Source organism: Dendrobates tinctorius, unplaced genomic scaffold (genome assembly GCF_039654945.1).
Source record: "Dendrobates tinctorius isolate UK_male_01 unplaced genomic scaffold, ASM3965494v1 ptg000003l, whole genome shotgun sequence".
Lineage (NCBI taxonomy): Eukaryota > Metazoa > Chordata > Amphibia > Anura > Dendrobatidae > Dendrobates > Dendrobates tinctorius.
Genome location: NW_027361671.1, coordinates 56913484 through 56935437, shown reverse-complemented (window position 1 = coordinate 56935437; position 21954 = coordinate 56913484). Strand labels below are relative to the sequence as shown.

Here is a 21954-nt window from a genome sequence, read left to right as displayed (position 1 = left end):
ATTCGGGGGCCTGCAAGGAAGGAGCCCCCCACAGCAGCGCTGCACATTGCGCTGCTGTGGGGGGCTCAGGGAAGCACGGAGGGAGCCCCCTCCCTGTCGATGCTTCCCTTTAACCCCCGGTACACCGTGATCGTGTTTGATCGCGGTGTACAAGGGGTTAACGTGTCGGGGGCGGTCCTTGAACGCCCCTGACACATTGTGCCGGGTGTCAGCTGTCATAATCAGCTGACACCTGGCCGTGATCAGCAGCGCTCACCACGTGGGCGCCGCTGATCGCTGTGACGTACTATCCCATCCCTGGGAATTAAGTCTCAGGGCACATGGACAGGATAGTACGTCACATGACAGAAAGGGGTTAAAAACAGGTTGGCACATGTTAAGCAGATGAAACTCCTAAACCCTTCATCCAAGTTTAATGTGGATACCCTCAAATGAAAGATGAAAGTCTGAACTTCAACTGCATCTGAATTGTTTTGTTTAAAATTCATTGTGGTAATGTCTAGAACCAAAATTAGAAAAATGTTGTCTCTGTCCAAATATATATGGACCTAACTGTAAATATACATATGTATTCTATGTGTATATATTTATTCTTTCTTTTGTGTTTTAACCTGTCAGGAGCATGCTCAGTAAAAAAAAACCAGATCCGTCGCCGGCATCTGTCATTTGACAGATGACGACGGATCCTGCGCCTATAGGCTTTCAATTTAGCAAACGACGGACAGCAACAGATCCGTCGCTGTCTGATTTTTCGACGGACACAAAAAATGTTGCTTTGTGCGTCGTGTCCGGCTGCCGGACAAAATTTTTTGTCGGATCCAGCGAACAACGGATGAAACGTGAGGCCATCCGTCGCTAATACAATTCTATAAGAAAAAAACGGATCCAGTGGTATCAGTCACCGGGTCCGTTTTTTTCAAAAAACGAGGGATTGTGACTGATGGCAGAAAACTGAAGTGTGAAAGCGGCCTAAGCCATTGCTCTCACAATTGCAAATCATATGTGACCCTTGTGGCTGAAACTTATTGTGCCTTTTTGTTATGGGCGCATATCTATAATTTGTTGGTACTCATTATGTTCGTACGTTCCTTATATTATAATGACAGTGTTTATGCTTGTTACTACTGTCTGGCTGTATTTTGCATGATTTGTTAATGCTATTCACATATAACATATAGGTTTACCCTGCACACACAGGATTATTCATTTTAAGACAGGGGTGTTGTGACATTGCTTTTAAATAGTTTTATTTTGTTGTCAATAAAATTGTCTATTATTATTTTTGTACTTAGGTGTGCACAACTTCATATGCATTGGCCTTTTTTCCTTTACTTCATGGTTTTCCTATGGTGATGAGCTGCGTTGATTTGGCGCCAGACATAGCGTTTACCTTGGTGGCCAAAAAGTTCAATTTTGGTCTCAGCACCTTCCTCCTACATGTCTTTTGGCAAACGCAAAATGAAAATTTAGATATTGTTCCCACACTATTCACATTTATAGGACACCTAGGCAAAGGGATACATGTGTATGTATATATATATATAAACTGCACAACACAAAAAAACACCCCTGGTGGTGTATTACTAATGAGATTAAAAATGAAAAACCATCTCTGTGTGATATTTAGTCCTATAAGATGCCATCCATACTAATCCCCATCAATTGTGCAAATGCCTGCTTGATAAATTGAGTTGTTAGTCACGTATAGCAAACTGCTTGATGGCATGTGCACACATTGCGGATTCGTGTGTGGATTTTTCCGTGTGGAATCTGCAGAATCCGCAGGTCAAAATGCCTGCAGGGGAGAGCTTTGATGCCTCAAGATAAGAGTGAAAGAGTTGACACCCGACATCCCCCACCCCTCTGCACCTCACTGCATCATGGTATAGCAAAGCTCCCAACCATCCCGATTCCTACGGGACAGTCCCGTTTTTGACACCCCCCCACCCATGTCCCGCCCAGGACGCTAGTTTTCCCGTATTGCACTGAGCCGCCACACCCCTCATGCATTGACCCCTTCCTCGCCGTCACAGAGAGATCCACCACAGCCTGCAATGATGTGGCTGGGCTGTGTGTTCTTCGCGCACAGGACCTGTGATGAGGTCACAGGAGGGGAGGAGTCAGGGGATCACATGATCAGGGGCCATGTCTGCAGGACTCTGCTGTGCTGGTTGTCATGGTGCTGGATGAGGTGAAGTTTCTGTGTGGGGTCAGGAAGGGTTTACAGAGTGGATGTAGCAGAGCTGTGTGTGTTCGAGGTGTACAGAGCGGAGCCACGCATGTACGAGGAGTAAGGAGCGCAGCCGTGTGTGTACGAGGTGTACGGAGCGGAGCCACACATGTACAAGGTGGACGGAGCAGAGCTGTGTGTATACAAGGTGTACGGAGCAGAGCCGCGTGTGTACGAGGTGTACGGAGCGGAGCCGTGTGTGTATGAGTTGTACGGAGCCACATGTGTGTACAGAGCGGAGCCACGTGTGTACGAGGTTTGGGGAGCGAAGCCGAGTGCGTACGAGGTGTACGAAGCGGAGCCGCGCATGTACGAGGTGTACGGAGCGGAACCGCACGTCTACGAGGTGTACGGAGCCACGTGTGTATGAGGTATACGGAGCGGAGCCATGTGTGTACGAGATGTATGGAGGGGAGCTGCGTGTGAACGGAGCGGAGCCGCATGTGTATGGGGCATACGGAGCAGAGTCGCGTGTGTATGGAGCGGAGCTGTGCGAGTACGAGGTGTACAGAGCGGAGTCGTGTGTGTACTTGATGTACGGAGCGGAGCCGCGTGTGTATGGGGTATGTGGAGCCGTGTGTGTACGGAGTGGAGCCATACAGTTGTGGCCAAAAGTATTGACACCCCTGCAATTCTGTCAGATAATGCTCAGTTTCTTCCTGAAAATTATTGCAAACACAAATTCTTTGGTATTATTATCTTCATTTAATTTGTCTTAAATGAAAAAACACAAAAAGAATTGTCCTAAAGCCAAATTGGATATAGTTCCACACCAAACATAAAAAAGAGGGTGGACAAAAGTATTGGCACTGTTCAAAAAATCATGTGATGCTTCTCTAATTTGTGTAATTAACAGCAACTGTAACTTACCTGTGGCACCTAACAGGTGTTGGCAATAACTAAATGACACTTGCAGCCAGTTGACATGGATTAAAGTTGACTCAACCTCTGTCCTGTGTCCTTGTGTGTACCACATTGAGCATGGAGAAAAGAAAGAAGACCAAAGAACTGTCTGAAGTTTAAAGCCCATGGCACTGTGGCTAACCTCCCTAGATGTGGACGGAAAAGAAAAATTGACAAGAGATTTCAACGCAAGATTGTGTGGATGTTGGATAAAGAACCTCGACTAACATCCAAACAAGTTCAAGCTGCCTTGCAGTCCGAGGGTACAACAGTGTCAACCCGTACTATCCGTCGGCGTCTGAATGAAAAGGGACTGTATGGTAGGAGACCCAGGAAGACCCCACTTCTTACCCCGAGACATAAAAAAGCCAGGCTGGAGTTTGCCAAAACTTACCTGAAAAAGCCTAAAATGTTTTGGAAGAATGTTCTCTGGTCAGATGAGACAAAAGTAGAGCTTTTTCGGCAAAGGCATCAACATAGAGTTTACAGGAGAAAAAAAGAGGCATTCAAAGAAAAGAACACGGGCCCTACAGTCAAACGTGGCGGAGGTTCCCTGATGTTTTGGGGTTGCTTTGCTGCCTCTGCACTAGACTGCTTGACCGTGTGCATGGCATTATGAAATCTGAAGACTACCAACAAATTTTGCAGCATAATGTAGGGCCCAGTGTGAGAAAGCTGGGTCTCCCTCAGAGGTCATGGGTCTTCCAGCAGGACAATGACCCAAAACACACTTCAAAAAGCACTAGAAAATGGTTTGAGAGAAAGCACTGGAGACTTCTAAGGTGGCCAGCAATGAGTCCAGTTTGGAGAAGGCACCCTTCAAATATCAGGGACCTGGAGCAGTTTGCCAAAGAAGAATGGTCTAAAATTCCAGCAGAGCATTGTAAGAAACTCATTGATGGTTACCGGAAGCGGTTGGTCGCAGTTATTTTGGCTAAAGGTTGTGCAACCAAGTATTAGGCTGAGGGTGCCAATACTTTTGTCTGGCCCATTTTTGGAGTTTTGGAGTTTTGTGTGAAATGATCAATGTTTTGCTTTTTGCTTCATTCTCTTTTGTGTTTTTTCATTTAAGACGAATTAAATGAAGATAATAATACCAAATAATTTGTGTTTGCAATCATTTTCAGGAAGAAACTGAGTATTATCTGACAGAATTGCAGGGGTGTCAATACTTTTGGCCACAACTGTATGTGTACTGGATGTACGGAGCGGAGTGTGTATGAGGCATTCAAAGTGGGCTTTTCCCACAGACACAGGAGTACACGGCGGAGCCCCGAGGAGCACTTTAAAACTCTCACATGACGTTCCACCGGAAGTGATGTGCTGGAAGCTGACCGGAAATTAGGTAATTTCTTGAGGAGATTGTGACTGAACCAGGAATGCTTCAGATCCATCACCATGTCCTCCTCCGACAGCGTGGACAGCAGGATCGTCTTGGAATCAGGGATGCCGGCCATGTGAGTGGATCATGATATGTCCTGCACTGGGAGGCTTGGGTGGGCATTACAATGGGAGCCGGGCTGCTATAGTATCTTTATAGAATCTTTCTTTCTTTCTCTCTCTCTGTTTCATTCTTTCACTGTTCTGTCTTTCCCTCTCTTTTTCTTTCTCTCTCTAATCTTTCTTTTTTTCTTTCTTTCTCTCTCTGTTCTTCATTTCCCTTCTTTCTTTCTTTCTTTCTTTCTTTCGTTCTTTCTTTCTTTCTTTCTTTCTCTCTGTTTTTTCTCTGTTCTTTCTTTCTCTCTATCTCTCTGTTCTTTCTTTCTTTCCCCTCTTTCTTTCTCTCTGTTCTTTCTTTCTTTCTTTCATATTTTTCTCTTTCTTTCTTTCTTTCTCTCTCTGTTCTTTCTTTCCCCTCTTTCTTTCTCTCTATCACTCTGTTCTTTCTTTCCCCTCTTTCTTTCTTTCTTTCTTTCATTCTTTCTTTCTTTCTTTTTCTCTCTGTTCTTTCTTTCTTTCTTTCTTTTTCTTTCTGTCTATTCTTTTGTTCCCCTCTTTCTTTCGCTCTCCCTCTGTTCTTTTTTTCTGTCCCCTCTTTCTTTCACTCTCTGTTGTTTCTTTCTCTCTCTCTGCTCTTTCTCTTCTTTCTTTCTCTCTGTTCTTTCTTTCCTTTTTTTCTCTCTCTGTTCTTTCTTTCTATCTGTTCTCTCTCTGTTCTTTCTTTCCTTCTTTCTTTCTTTCTTTCTTTCCCCTCTTTCTTTCTCTCTCTGTTTTTTCTTTCTCTCTCGGTGTTCTTTTTTTCTGTCCCCTCTTTTTTTCTCCGTGTTCTTTCTTTCTTTTTCTCTGTTCTTTCTTTATTTCCCCTTTCTTTCTCTCTCTGTTCTTTCCCCTTTCTTTCTCTCTCTCTCTGTTCATTTTTTCCCTCTGTTATTTCTTTCCCCTCTGTCTCTCTTTGTTCTTTCTTCTTTCTCTCTCTGTTCTTTCTTCTCTCTGTTCTTTCTCTCTCTGTTCTTTCTTTCTCTCTCGCTCTACTTTCTTTCTCTCTCTATTTTCTTTTTTCTCTCTGTTTTCTTTCTTTCTTTTTCGTAGCACCAGTCACTGTGCCCATACTGCCAGCCGCTATGCCCCCAGTACCAGTCAGTGTGATCAGCAGTGCTAAATGGGTGTGGCTAGGCGTGGACATGGGTGTGACCAGTTACAAAATGGGTGTGGTCGGGGCGTGGCCTACAATTTGTGGCGGCACAGCCTTTGTCCCTCTTTCCCTTCTTCAAAAGTTGGGAGGTATGGTATAGTGCTACACAGAGCCTAATAATATGTGAAGAGAAGTCTGTGAGAAGACTTTCATATATGTTTGCTGAAAGCATCAGTCCCCATCTGGAACAGTGTAATAACTGCATGCCTGAAAGCTGTTACCTCACATGACTGAAAGATTTTGGTTAATGGTGGCCCTGAGTAAAATCCCTTCAAGATTCCAAAGAACTCGTGTTACTTTTCTCTGCCTCCATATACTGAGTGGCGGACATACACCGCTAGTCTACATTTGAATAGTATACAATATTACTACAGACCACCTGCCACAACCACAGACTCCATGAAAAAATAAAAGTGAAGAGGAAGGATAAGAAAAAAATGGGTGAACTATCTGGACTAGATGTCTAGCTAACATGACCATGGAAAAGTGTTTTTCTACAAGAAAATACAGCTGAGATCAGAAATGATCACAGTCAATAACTGGAGCTTTCAATGCTCTTTTAAATGTCATAAATGTTACTGCATTTAGCAGGCAGCTGTGACATCACTCAAAGTAAAATGGAGAAAATAAGGGGAATTTCCTATAGACCTAATGCTCTGTGATCGAATACCAACATAACATAGCTCCATGCACAGCCAATAACTACAGTCAGACCAAAAACAGGACGTGTAACAAAATTAAAGGGATTCTGCACCAGATTTTTGCTACCTCATCTGAGCACAGCAAAATGTAGGAAAAGAGACCCTGATTCCAACTATCAAACCTACACAAAAGCCAGATGAGTTCAAAATGCCCAAATCAATGTATCAAATTTTACTCTGAGACCCTGATTCCAACTACGTATCACTTAATTTACTGCTTGCAGCAGTTGTGACACAATCAGAGTTCTTAGATGTAGCATGAAGGAGAGCTCAGATAGCTAACCCTGTCCACACCATGGCTTTCAAAGTACACGCTCTATTGACAGTGAACTGCTTTTTAGAAGAGAGGATGTGGTTGGTCTAACATGCATGTTAGACCTAGTCCACATGTGATAATTTCCTGCTGATAAAACCTTAATTGTAAGTACGGTAAACAGCACATAATGACACATCACTGAAATCTGTGTTTCAGCCTCTATCTCCTGCTGTCTTCAGATTACATAGCAAAAACCTGTTGACATATTCCCATTAAAACCTAAAACTGAGGACTGAATAATGTGTACATGACAGGACACAAGTGTGGCAATCTCACCTCTTGGAACTGCAGCTCCGAAGTGACTTTTAATCCCAAGTCTCGTAATAACATTTCATAAAAGTGATTGGAATCTTTCATGTTACTGAAATGAAAATTGTACACAGAAGCATATATTAAGTATTTGGAGACATATTTATAGAAAGTTTCTAGATATGTTAGAGCTAAAGGTGACAAAGAAAACTCATGTCCATCAAGTTCACCTTCTCCAATACAAGTTCCTTCACACGTCACTGCAGTTAAAAAGTTTTTCTGGATCAATTTAACATATTTTTCATCCTTATTAAGTTGCATCTGTGCCCTTCATATGCTCTATTAGTCAAAATGGCATAAATCATTTCATGAGGTGAATACTCCCATCTCTTCTTCACCCTTCTCTCACAAGGGATTGATGCTGTCTTTCCTTTCACCAGGCATCTAGGACACATGCTCTAGATCCTTGAGTAGAGGCACTGGATCTCCTGATGGGCAACACACTGAACTGTATTGGCATCATAATGTCAAAGGCTTGCTACCTTCCTGCTGTAGTCTTATTCTGATAGGCTACAGGATGCTTAAAAGTCAAATACAAACACATGGACCGTGCATACAGTGAACAAGTCTGTAGGACAGTGTTCACACCACCAAAAGACAAAGACATAGTAAAACAAATGTATAAAAATACCCTGTTGTAAATACGTAACAGTAATCAGCAAGTGCTAGTAAAAAGATGATAAAAACAGAGTATTTGGTTGAAATGTTTTTTGCAAAAAATGTATACTAAGCTGCTCTACCAAACGTGAAGGTGAGCCATATCAGAGCAGTCCCTAACTGACGTATTTAAGAACATGATGAAGTGTATAGTACCTATATGAGCAGGCCATGGACATAAAGGCCGTCCTCTGCACCGTGTCTACATCGGGCATTACCTGTCTGAATCCTGCTCATATAGGTACTATACACTTGATCAGGTTTTTAATTCCTTGATAGGAGCGATCTCCTCATAAACCCATGCTGATATGGCGTTAAACAGTTATTCTCACTGAGATAATTCAGAATAACATCCCTCAGAAACACTTCAACTATTTTACCAACAATAGAGGTTAGACTTACTGGCCTATAATTTCCAGGTTCACTTTTAGCGCCCTTTTTGAATATTGGTACCACATTTGCTATGCGCCAGTCCTATAGAACAGACCGCATCACTATAGAGTCCCTAAATATAACAAATAATGGTTTGTCTATTACATTACTTAGTTCTCTTAGTACTCATGGGTGTATGCCATCTGGACCCGGAGATTTAACTATTTTAATCTTATTTAGCTGGTTTCGCACCTCTTCTTGGGTTAGATTGGTGACCCTTAATGTAGGGTTTTCTTTGTCTCTCGGCATTTCACCTAGCATTTCATTTTCCACTGTGAATACCGTGGAGTAGAAGGTGTTTAATATATTAGCTTTTTCCTTGTCATCTACAACCATTCTTTCCTCACAATTTTTTAAGGGGCCTACACCTTCACTTATGATTCTTTTACTATTGATATAGTTGAAGAACAGTTTCGAATTAGTTTTACTCTCCTTAGCAATGTGCTTCTCTGTTTCCTTTTTGGCAGCTTAAGGCTATGTGCCCACGGTGCGTGTTAAAATGCACACCAAAAACCGGACTCCTTCCCAGGAATCGCGCAGTCTTTTCACCGCGATTATGATCGCGATTTTGCCGCGATTTTCGTGTGCGATATTCAAGCACTTTCCAAGCGATTTGAAGCATCGCTTGGAAAGTGATTGACAGGTTGGTCACACTCATCAAACATAGTGTTTGACAAGTGTGACCAGGTTTTTACTATTGAGGCCGCCTATGCGGCATCAATAGTAAAAGATAGAATGTTAAAATGCTAAAAAAAATAAAAAAAATCAGGGTATATTTACCTTCCGGCGTCCCGCGCTGCATTCCCGGGCCACAGCGTCCCCAGCGATGCCTTGCGAGACCTGTGATGACATAGTCTTGCGTTGCTATAGCGATCTCGCGAGACACGTCATCACAGGACCGTTCCGCAAGGCATTACTGGGAACGCTTAGGCCAGGAATGCAGCGCGTGACGTCGGAAGGTAAATATACCCCGATTTTTTATTCTTTTTTTTACAGGGGTATGGTACCCAGGGCCTGGAAGACAGTCTCCTCTCCTCTGCACCGTGGGTACCAACCACACATGAGACGCTTAACTTCCCGCATGGTGGGCATAGCCACATGCGGGAAGTAAGCGATTCTCATGCATTCCTATGGGTGCGGAATCGCGGAAATTCTTTGCGATTCCGCACAAAAGAATGAGCATGCTGCGATTTTTTCTGCGATGCGATTCCGCCGCGGAAAAAAGCGCAGCATTAGCACAGCATGTGCGGAATGCCATAGGAATGCATGGGGGGCGTTCTGTACACGATTTTTAAACTTTTTTTAACGTTTTCCGAAAATCGCGGCAAAAACGCTTAAAAATCACTACGTGTGCACACAGCCTTAATCAGTTTTTTAGATAAAGTATTTTTCTCCCTATAGATTTTTTGAGCCTCAACGGTGCCATCCTGCTTTAGTAGTTTAAATGCTTTTTACTGTTAATTGCCCCTTTTACTTCTTTGTTTAGCCACATTGGGTTTTTCCTATTTCTTGTCCTTTTATTCCCACAAGGTATAAACTGCTCACAGTGCCTTTTAGGATGTTCTTAAACATTTCCCTTTTATTATCTGTACTAGATGGTGGTCCAATTGTAACGCATCTAGTATTCTAAAATATGTATGTAGTTTATTTAAAGGGAATCTGTCACCCCATTTTTACCCCGTAAGCTGGGGTCACCGCCATCAGGGGGTTATCTACAGCATTCTGTAATGCTGTAGATAAGCCTCCGATGAAACCTGAAAAATAAGAAAAACACATTAGATTATACTCACTGGGGGGCAGGTGCGGTGGGTATCGCGGTGCGGTCCGGCGCCTCCCATCTTCATACGATGATGTCCTCCTCCTTGCTTCTCCCTCAGGCTCCTGCGCACGCGTACTTTATCTGCCCTGTTGAGGGCAGAGTAAAGTACTGCAGGCGCCGGGAAAGGTCAGAGAGGTCCGGCACCTGCGCACTGCAGTACTCTGCTCTGCCCTTAACAGGGCCCATAAAGTATGCGTGCGCAGGAGCCGAGGGAGAAGCAAGGAGGAGGACCTCATCGTATGAAGAAGGGAGGCACCGGACGGGACGGCGACACCTATCGGACATGACCGAACGTCGGGGTGAGTATAATCTAACTCTTTTTTCTTATCTTTCTGGTTTCATCAGGGGCTTATCTACAGCATTACAAAATGCTGTAGATAATCCCCTGATGGCGGTGGCTGCAGCTGATAGGCCAAAAATGGGGTGACAGATCCCCTTCAAATTCCACGCCAATATCGCTGATTGCGATAAATCCGTGCGGCAGGAGATGAACCGCGGCAACCGTCGGGAGATCAGCAGCTAGCACTGCAGATCTCCCGACGGTAGAGGTGGCGTGCATCGTTCGAATTCCGCGCCAATTTGAGGCCAGACTGCGCGCGACCAATCAGCGACGCGGGATTTATCAGCGACGCGGGATTTCTGTTACAAAGAGACAGACAGAATTAGACGATTATATAGTAGATTCTTATATCTTATGTCCCAGTCAACCAGATTAAGGGCATCTCTAAGCTGGTCAAACTTTGCTTTCCTAAAGTTCAGTGTTTTTGTGACTCCCTGACATGTCCCCCTAGTGAAGGACAAGTGAAACTGTACAATATTGTGGTCGCTATTTCCTAGATGCCCAATGACCTGCAGATTTGTTATTCTGTCTGGTCTATTAGATAGTATTAGGTCTAAAAGTCCTGTTCGTCTGGTTGGATTCTGCATCAATTGTGAAAGAATTTTTCAGCCTACTACATTATGGGCGTGAGCCCGACACAGCTTCCTTATATGTGGCATGAGCCCCACACAGCCTCCCTATATATGGCATGAGCCCCACAGAGCCTCCCTATATACGGCATGAGCCCCACACAGCCTTCGTATATACAGCATGAGCCCCACACAGGCTCCCCATGTACAGCATGAGCCCCGCAAAGCTTCCCCATGTACAGCATGAGCCACACACAGCCTCCCCATGTACAGCATGAGCCCCACACAGCCTCCCCATGTACTGCATGAGCCCTGCTTTCTGCCTATACTGCATGAGGCCCCACACAGCCTTCTTATATACAGCATGAACCTCACAGTCTCTCCACATACTGAATGAGGCCCCACACAGCCTCCCATATACTGCATGAGGCCCCCACTGAATCCCCATATACTGATTGAGCTCCACACAGCCTCCCAATATATTGCATGAGAGTATACAGCCTTCCCATAGCCTCACCATGTGCAGCATGTCACCCCCATAGCCTCCCCATGTGCTGCATGACACCCCCATAGCCTCCCCGTGTGCAGCCTGACACCCCATAGCCTCCCCGGTTGCAGCCTGACACCCCATAGCCTCCCCATGTGCAGAATGACACTCCCATAAAATCCCCATGTTCACTCACATAGAATCCCCATGTTCACTCCCATAGAATCCACATGTTCACCCCCATAAAATCCCCATGTTCACTCCCATAGAATCCCCATGTTCCCTCCCATAGAATCCCCATGTTCACCCCCAAAGAATCCCCATGTTCACCCCCATAGAATCCCTATGTTCACTCCCATAGAATCCCCATGTTCACCCCCATAGAATCCCCATGTTCCCTTCTATTTGATCCCCATGTTCACCCCCATAGAATCCCCATGTTCACCCCCATAGAATCCCCATGTTCATCCCCATAGAATCCCCATGTTCACCCCCATAGAATTCCCATGTTCACCCCCATATTCATACACATGAAAAAAAAAAAAACACCACATACTCACCTCGGTCCCATTCCCAGGCACCCTGCTTCTGCTGCAGTCTCTGATGCGCTGACTCTCCGTCGGTACACAGCTGACGTGATGACATGACATCATTGCATCAGCTGTTTCACACGCTGATTGGTGGAGGAAGTGGCTGGAGGCCCCTCCTCCACCAATGCTGACTGCGGGAGACAGCGAGTGAGCGGCTGGGGACGGTGCAGCCCGTGGACCTCAGGTTTTCAGCCCCACAGCTGTCTCAGTCCGGGGACTGGACTGAGACAGCCAGAGGGCCGGATGTCTGTCCTAGAGGTAAAAATTCGGCACGCAGTTTGGCAATGCTTTCCAAGCAGTTGGTCCCGGATGTACCCAACGATCTTCTTGCTGAGGGAGACTCTGCCTTTCCCAGAAGGCACCTGGAATATGCAAATTGTCTTCTTCAAGCTTCAATCCCTGGTTGAAGTGGGTAAGTGAGAAGAGTGAGGCTAAGTGCCAGAATTGGCCCATCTTATGGATGTGCCATTTCTGCGGTGGCTGAGAGCTGATGTTTTTAATCTGGAAGAGGGCCAATATCCATGGCCCCTTCCTAAGCTATTAGTATCATCACGCAGCTGTTTGCCTAGTCTTTAATAATAATAATTATCTTTATTTTTATATAGCGCTAACATATTCCGCAGCGCTTTACAGTTTGCACACATTTTCATCACTGTCCCCGATGGGGCTCACAATCTAAATTCCCTATCAGTATGTCTTTGGAGTGTGGGAAGAAACCGGAGTACCCGGAGGAAACCAACACCAACACAGGGAGAACATACAAACTCCTTGCAGATGTTGTCCTTGGTGGGATTCGAACCCAGGACCCCAGCACTGCAAGGCTGCAGCGCTAACCACTGAGTCTTTGCTGGTTATTAATTAAAAGGGAACCCTATGTCATTTTTTTTTTGGGGGGGGCCCCATTCTAATAACCAGTAAAGGCTAAATATACAGCTGTGAGCTAATTTTAATAGCCTCGGAAGCTCTATGGGTATTACACTCCCAGGCTTTAAACATCTGCTCCAAGCTGTCCGCTTTCCTTCTGCTCGTTAATAAAATGTTGGGGGACTCCACGCCATTTTTTGAGATTTATTAATTAAAAACATGTACAGTAAGCTACACAAGCACTGTACTAATGATATATGTCACTGACATCTTTATATCTATTCTATGTGTATATGTCTATTCTATCTATTCTCTTTTGTCGGGTCACTCTGTGATTTTACTGTACGCGGCTGGTGAAATGTTGGATTTTTAAGTACATTGGTGTGTAAAAATCGGACGGCACCCGCATGGTCCGAGTGCTGTGCGTTTTTTGTTTTCTTTATCACACCCACTAACTTGCATTGATGAGTCTTGTCCAAGACACAAGCACAATTGCAGCATTGCAGCTCGATCTGAACTGAGAAAAAAATTGCAATGAGCAGGGACTCATAGATTAACACTGGTCAAAGTGCAATCCGATTTTTTAGCGGATTGCACTTGTCCATTTTTCTCGCAGATGAGTATGAGCCCTAAAATCAACTTCGGGAGAATTGTTCACCTCTATTAGAGACTTTTAGTTTAGTTTTGCATTTTCTGTAATTTGCAGTAAAATTCAGGAGAGTGAGTAATCTATGTGTTGTCATTATAAGAAAAGGCTGAGGATGTGTGTTAAAAGTAATATATCAGCAAGTTAAACAGCAATTTGCAGGCAGAACACCATGAATACTCACATGTCATTTAATTTTTGCCAGTTTTCTTTCAAAAAGTCCCAAGCTATGTGTCTTCCTACATCAGTCTTAAGCATATTCAACAAAACATTCAGCAAATCGTGAGATTCGCTATTCATGCTATCCTTTAAGTACCTGTAAATACAATGAGTGTAAGGAGTAAAACATAACAAATGAAGAGATCAACAAGTTTTCTTTTTACTGCTTGAAAAACTGAAGTTCCTGTGGATGAAATAAGGAGGACCAATTTTCTCTACATCTAGGCACATACGGTAATTATAGAGAATTGGTGCAATTTAATTTGCATGTCTTGGTCCATCAGTCTCGTTGGTAATCTGTTTCCACCGGACGAGAGCCCTGTGAATCGTCTCTTACCTGAGGGCATTCCAAACTCCTCTTTTGATTAGCTGGCCTGGCGCAACATCACCAATGCTGCATGAATCATGCGCGACATCATGCCAGGCCAGCTAATCAAATGAGCTGCGGCTGCTGACAGGTAGGAGGCAATACTCAAGGCTACCATCTGATGGTAAGAAATGCTTAAGATGGACACTTATATTGCAAATAGTTTTGTACCATCTCTAGATCAATGGAAATTTACTGTCTGCTACAAAATTCTATGATGCTGCAAGTCTTAAAGTGTTTGTCAGGTATTTTACTGTAAGTCGCCGCAGTGTGCTTTTAGGATTCAGAAGTCTGCAGTCACACACAGTAGCTGAAGACTTTAAAGCTATGTGCACACATTAAGTATTTACGGCATCAAAACGTGCCTCTTAGAAGTAAAAGCTGAGGTTTTTCACCTGTTTTTGTGTGTGTTTTGTTATTGATCAGTGGGTGTTTGCTAAATATGTTGATTGACCATTGTGTGGGTCCTGTGGCTTGTTGACCAGCAAAACAGATAAGGACAAACTATGCAGATTTATTAAATACTCAAGCAATGCAATCTAATCTCATCACATCTCCCACTTGACCTCTGGATAATGGCTTGAAGGACAACAGTTGTGGACTATATAAAGGGGATATGTCTCTGTAACAAAATAATTAAGTGACTTGACAGACCAACAGCCAGGACACCATAACTACTTAAAGAAAACTCTACTAGGACAACATAAGAGGGACATAGATTTTACATTCTACAGGATGTCAGCTTAGGGGACCATGGCCCCGGCTGAAAAAATATAGATCTACTCCTTTGACCATCACTGAACCCATGAATACGTTTGGGGAAGCCAGAATTTGGACCCACCCTTTTGCTTGAGCCCCATGGATACATTTGAGGAAGCCTGGAGATATTCAGAAAAGCCAGGTTGTGACCATCTGGTCACCCGGCCACATGCCTCAATGGATTGGCAGCTTCCTAAATAAACTTGTTAACTCCTCTCTCTGGGTGTCACAGGTGGGGTTGTCGGCCCTGGAAGCCTCGAAGTCTAAGGGTACCGTTACACTTAGTGATGCACCAGCTATCCCGACCATGATATGACCCGGTCAGGATCGCTGGTGCATCGCTAAGTGGTCGCTAGTGAGCTGCCAAACAGGCAGATCTCACCAGCGACATAGCAGCGGTCGGGGGTCGCTACTAACCTGTCAGACGAGGCATACTGACGTCCTCCCGCCCACGTCCACGCGTCGCTCCTCGCCACAGCAGGAAGCCCAGCAGGAAGTGGCCGACGAGAAATGGCCCAGGACGATCTCGCGCGATCAGCGAAAATCAGCGGGGGAGCCGGTTGGAGGTAAGTATCACATGTAGCAATATCGCTAGAAATATCGCTGCTACGTCACAAAACCAGTGACGTTACAGCGATATTGCTAGAGATATCGCTTAGTGTAACGGGCCCCTTAGCTGCTACAATCCTGGTGAGTCAGCAGAAGGCTGAGACTCTGTAATTTTGCACCATCTTTGGCATTTTGCTGGGACAGTTCTATGTGTTATTGTCTGTTTTGTGGTTCAATAAAATATTACCAAGCTGTTTTACCTTCACCCTGTGTTGTCTGAATAGTACTCTGCACACAGTAAAAGGAGAACAGGAGTTCAGTGGGATGAGCCCTGGTCCATGCGGTCTTGGGCCAGTGGACTATAGCACGCACTGATCTCTGTGTCTCCACAACATGTTTTGTTATACACATATTTATTTCCCTTGTGTGTATTGGTACAACAGAAAAAAACAGAGAAAAAAAAGACAAATTGGGCATAATTTCACACAAAACCCCCTAAAATAGAATGGACAAAATTGTTGGCACCTTCCAAAACTGTGGGTAAGCAACTTTGTTTCAAGCATGGAAAGCTCGTTTCAAACTCACCAGTGGAAAGTAACAGGTGTGGGCAATATAAAAATCACACCTGAAGCCAGACAAAAAGGGAAGAAGTTGACTCAATCTTTGCATTGTGTGTCTATGTGTGCCACAGTAAGCGTGAAGAACAGAAAGAGGAAAAGAGAACTGTCTGATGACATGAAAACCAAAATTGTTGAAAAATATCAACAATCCCGAGGTTACAAGTCCATCTCCAGAGATCTTGATGTTCCTTTGTCCACAGTGCGCAAAATAATCAAGAGGTTTTCATCCCATGGCACTGTAACTAATCTCACTGGACTTGAATGCTAGAGAAAAATTGATGAAAGGTTGCAACGCAGGATAGTCTGGATGGTGGATAAGCAGTCCACATCACGTTCCAAAGAAATTCAAGCTGTCTTGCATGTTCAGGGTGCATAACTGTCAGCACTGGCATTTGAAGGAAATTAAACGCTACGGCACCCCACTGCTGACATAAAGACTTAAAAAAGGGAGATTGCAGTTTGCCAAAATGTTCGTAAGTCAAATTCCTTCTGGGAAAGCATCTTGTGGACAGATGAGACCAAGATAGAGCTTTTTGGTAAAACCCATCATTCTGTTTACCGAAAAAAGAATGAGGCCTACAAAGAAAATAACACAGTATTTACAGTGAAATATGGTGGTTCAAAGATGTTTTGGAGTTGTCTTGCTGCCTCTGGCACTGGGTGCCTTGACTGTGTGCAAGTCATAGTGAATTCTGAAGATCACCAAAGGATTTTGGGTCACAAAGTGTCAAAAAGCATCCTTGGTCATGGGTCTTCCAGCAGGATTATGACCATAAATATACTTCAAGAAGCACCCAGAAATGACTAGAAACAAAGTGCAGGAGAGTTCTGAAGTTGCCAGCAATGAGTGAGGATTAGTGATGAGCGAGTATACTCGTTGCTCGGGTTTTCCCGAGCATGCTCGGGTGTCCTCCGAGTATTTTGACGTGCTCGGAGATTTAGTTTTCGTAGCCTCAGCTGCATGATTTGCGGCTGCTGGACATCCTGAATACTTGTGGGAATTCCCTAACAAACAAGCATTCCTCACATGTATTCATTCATTTTATAGATTGTGGTATTCTGAAAAAGAGGAACACAAACTAAATCTCCGAGCATGCCAAAATACTTGGAGGACACCAGAGCATGCTTGGGAAAACCCGAGCAACGAGTATACTCTCTCATCATTAGTCAGGACCTATATCCCACTGAATACCTGTGGAGAGGTGTTGGTTTTGGTGTTGGGAGAAGGCACCCTTCAAATATGATAGACCAGGAGCCGTTTACAAAAGAAGAGTAAACCAAAATTCCATTTGAGAGGTGTAAGAAGCTCGTTGATGAAATTATAGGAAGCAATTGATTGCAGTTATTTTTTGCAAAAGGTGTGCAATCAAATATTAAGTTGGGAGTGCCAACAATTTTGTTCAGTCCATTTTTAGGGTTTAGTGTGAAATTATGATCCAATATACACAAAAGAAATAAATGTGCATAAGAAAACGTGTGACTGCAATATTTTTCTGAGATAAATATTTAACTTTCTGGAACAATTTCAAGCGTGGCAAACTTTCGGCCATGACTGTATACTAGAACTGTCAGATATTTTAATCAGGATATTTCAAAGTGGCACCATATCACTAAAAAGGCCATACTTAATGATATAAGGGCAGGTTATAGTGTAGGGGAAAGGGCCCCTGAGAAAGGGCCCCCCGTGTGCCTGGGCTGGAACTAGGGGGGCTGTCACCCGGGTTCCCAGGGGGTACGTTCCCGGGGAGAATGATTGCAGGCCAGGACCGACAGTCGAGCAGGAAACGTGGGGGCGGGTCAAAGAAAGGTTACGGGGCAACTATAAAATGAGCGGTGGAGACCAGCAGGACTCTCTCGGCTGGGAGAGACAGGAGTGAGACGAGAGATAGGAGGGAGGAGTCTAAGTGGCGTCCAGGAGCGATAGTGAGTCAGCACTTTCGACACAGGAGAGACGGGGGATCACCTGACCAGAGAAGCGGACGGCGCCGAGCAGCACGAGGAAAATATCCAGAGAGACCAGCAGCCTGTACAGCGAGACCCGCGGCCGCCACTGCCCAGCTCCGTACTGCAGCTGCGGCCTGTACAGCGAGACCTGCGACCGCCACTACCCCGCTCCATACCGTGGCTGCGGCCTGTACAGCGATACCCACGTCCGCCACTGCCCCGCTCCATACCGCAGCTGCGGCCTGTACAGCGAGACCCGCAGCTGCAACTGCCTAGCTCCATACCTCGGCTGCGGCCTGTACAGCGAGATGCACGGCTGCCACTGCCCTGCTCCATACTGCGGCTGTGGCCTGTACAGCGAGACCCGCGGCCGCTACTGCCCTGCTCCATACCGCGGCTGTGACCTGTACAGCGAGACCCGTGGCCGCTACTGCCCCGCTCCATACCGCGGCTGCGGCCTGTACAGCGAGACCCGCAGCTGCCACTGCCTCGCCTCCCGACGAGGCAACCCTGGCGGTGGGGGACCTGTACCTCCCACCCAGCACCAGGGCGTAGGAATGTCCGAAGCCTTCGTCAACTCTTCTTCGACTGGACATGGTGGTTGAGGTGCCGACCAGACATCTCCGGCACAACCACTCTGCAGGATGTAAGAGATTGATAAGTGACACTCTGTTTGTTCATATTTAGTCCAAGGACCTGTAGCTGGCCATACTGCGGCCCTATATTCGCCACTTCTCGCCGTACCGTTTAGTATTGTGTTACTGTGTATTTGTGTCTAGCTTCCCTGCATGGAAAACCGTTGTAAGCTTTTCCTCTTTATCCATATATGGTATATAAAAGTTAAGTTTAACCCTTGCTCTGTCTCCGGCTCGTCACTGCATCCTGCGTACCTGCGAGTACCACAATAATATCATGCCCCAGCAGGACAAGGAGAGAGAAGCTGATGGGAAGGTTGCATACGTGCAAAACACTGATGAGTTGCATAGGCATCATCACTTTTCATAGTGATAAACTGATCTTCGAATTAAAGGGGTTGTTTACTACATTTTATTATTGTACGAATGAGATCATTATGGTGGAAACCTTAGACACACATGCTTTCCTCCAGTACTCCTTAACATGACATCTGCTGGTTTTCTTACTGTTTATTATGGCTTGATTAAAATGTGACCGCTATAGTCAGTCAATGGTCACCTGATGCCATATGCCAGAAGAGAAAGAGAGGTGAAAAATGGGGGACACATTATGGAGTGCAGAGGAGCAACACCATTCTGATCACTAAGTATGTGAGATTTTCCTATATTTCCAACACAATGAGCCCATTTATATAATAATAAAATGAAGTGGACAAAAACTTTAAGACTACTATATTACTAAATTATGTAAGATGTACGGTCATTACTGTTGCATGCTTACCGATATAAGAGCCATGGTTCTCTGGTGCAACTCAAACCCTGTTTGAGGGAGGTCAGCTCCCAATGATCTTCACTGTCTGATTTGTTATAATAATTCCAAGCAAACTCCCATTCTTCTTGCCCCCCTTCCGCAATGCCATAGCAATAAACTGAGCCTTTTATAGATTGTGGTATTCTGAAAAAGAGGAACATAATACACATACATTACAAAAAATAAATAATGTACATTTTTTATACTGCTATTCAGATATGCTGATTTGAATAGACAGACTTGCCTATTATGGAGACTATACACATTAGCAATATTTAAATTGTCAAATCTCATCGGTCATGATTCCCATAGGTGGACAACACCAACAAATTACACATTAAAAAAAGGGAAAAAGAAAAAAAAACGTGATTATGTGAAATTAACTTTTATTTATTTATCAAATAATTTATTTTAAAAGCAAATTTGCATACATCCGCATTAGGGTGTATATAGGGTCACAGTAAAATGAATTGTTATGTTATAATCACTGTGACCCCCTAGAGTCATGTTATAAAGCTAGACTGCTGATATATATATTTATTATTTATAGGATCCCTAGCCATGATTCTTTATAAATTATGGGTCGGGTTTCATATATCCATTTATATAGGGTATCTTAATGCCAGATCTATATGTGTGTATAATGAATTCTGTAATGCTGTAGATAAGCCCCAGATGTAACCTGACAGAGAAGAAAAACAAGTTAGATTATGCTCACTAGGGGGCGGGGTCGGGGGCGGTGGGTGTCGCGGTCCAGGTCGGACGCCTCCCATCTTCACGCAATGATGTACTCCTACTTACTACTGCTGCGGCTCCTGCGCAGGCGTGCTATATCTGCCCTGTTGAGGGCAGAGTAAAGTACTGCAGAGCGCAGGCGCCGGGAAAGGTCAGAGAGGGAAACCGTGTCTGCAGAAAGGTCCGGCGCCTGCGCACTGCAGTACTTTACTCTGCCCTCAATAGGGCAGATATAGTACGACTGCGCAATAGCCGTTGCAGAAGTAAGAAGGAGGACGTCATCTCTAGAAGATTGGAGGCTCCGGACCGGACCGCGACACCCATCGGACCGGACTGGACGCCCGGGTGAGTGTAATCTAACTTGTTTTTCTTATCTTTCAGGTTACATCGGGGTCTTATCTACAGCATTACAGAATGCTGTAGATTGTCATGATCCAGGTTGGATATGACAGAGATAATGCACAAGTAACCTTTTTTTCCTTTGGCTGTGTGCTAAGGTTTGTGCCCCCGGTGGCCATTAGGATTATTGCACTGTGGTGTCTTTTGTTCTAAATTTGCCCCCCCCCGGTGGTGGTGAGCGGCACTGCACTCTATTTCTTTAGTTTAGTGCACATAATTATAAAACAGCTGTGATTGCTATATAAAAGAGTGTCAGGTGTGGTAATCACTGTTGGTGATAAGTCCTCAGTTACAAGCAAGCCTGGGTGAAGGATGGAGCTGAAGGAGAGTCCCGGGCAGCTCAGTGAGAGTCCTGGAGTGGCAGCTATGGTGTCTGCGAGGAGGGCTGGCATGGCTTGGTGGAGTTGCAGCTATGGTGTCAGCAAGGAGTTCTTGCATGGCTTGGTGGAATGGCAGCTCTGGTGTGGAGCTGCACTCATGATGCTGGATTCGGTTGCTGAAAAGCTGGACTCAAGATGCTGGACTCTTTTGCTGAAAGCTGGACTCATATGCTGGACTCTGTTTCTGGACAGCTGAACGCAGGTGGTGGACTCTGTTTGCTCCAAGGCTGCACTATGGTGTTGGATCCGGTCGGAGGAAAAGATGCACGCAGGTGTTGGGCTCTGTTGCTGGTAGCGTAAGCAACAGAGCAAAGCTAAGTGGTGTTTCCCTGTTTTGTCGCTTTTCCTTATGTGTGTTTTAGTCCAGTGGTGGGACTAGTTTCCGCACCAGCCACTTCACTAGTGATGGTTTAGGTGCCAGGCGAGTCAGGGTTTTTAGGTTCCTGATCGTCGCCCGGTGCGGAACCGGCCTAGGGAATGTTAGTAGTGTAGAGACACTGACTCTGACCGTTCCTTATCGCAGGGCCACCATTGTTTTTGTTACCCAGGTTTTCCCTTTTATTGTTTAAATTCGCCTTACTGGAAGCGGGGTTTCTAGACATAGTTTATTTCCGAAATTCGCCTGTTGGAGGCGGCGTATCCAGCTGCACGTTTTATTATTTAAATTCGCCCAACTGGAGCCGGTGTATCCAGGGTCACGCTGGTCATCTAAATCCGCCCTGCTGGAGGCGCTGTGTCCAGTCGTGCGTGACCGTGACATTATCACCCACCTTACATTTTTTTTTCTGGTGAGCCTCAGGCTATGTTCAGACCTGTGAGCATTTGCTGCTGGGCCTCACTGACGTGAGTGAGGAGCTGCATGGTGCGTAAGCAGTTCCAGCAGCAGTAGTCAGGGTCTGGGGCCTTACCTCTGACTTAACCGGAAAATCAAATAGCGGCTGGCAATGAAGCCCCCTAGAGTCGCTGCTGGGGAGCGGGACTTGCTCATACAGGCGGACGCACCCAGAGAGGTGGATGGAGTTGGTGTCCCCATGGTGCTGT

The 21954-nt window shown here is 45.0% G+C and overlaps 1 protein-coding gene across 3 annotated transcripts in view; it reads right to left on the bottom strand.

Annotated features, from left to right (window-relative positions):
* The window catches only part of LVRN (laeverin), a 225498-nt gene that overhangs the window by 30868 nt on the left and 172676 nt on the right, over positions 1-21954 (bottom strand). The window contains exons 17-19 of one of the 3 annotated variants that reach the window (XM_073553353.1): positions 19370-19543; positions 13680-13811; positions 7059-7143 (exon numbers count right to left, since the gene is read on the bottom strand). In XM_073553353.1, the coding sequence (XP_073409454.1) occupies positions 7059-7143; positions 13680-13811; positions 19370-19543 (391 nt within the window). Of the gene's footprint in view, positions 1-7058; positions 7144-13679; positions 13812-19369; positions 19544-21954 lie in introns of those variants that run through there. The other 2 variants (XM_073553307.1, XR_012221962.1) reach the window with 2 other exon arrangements.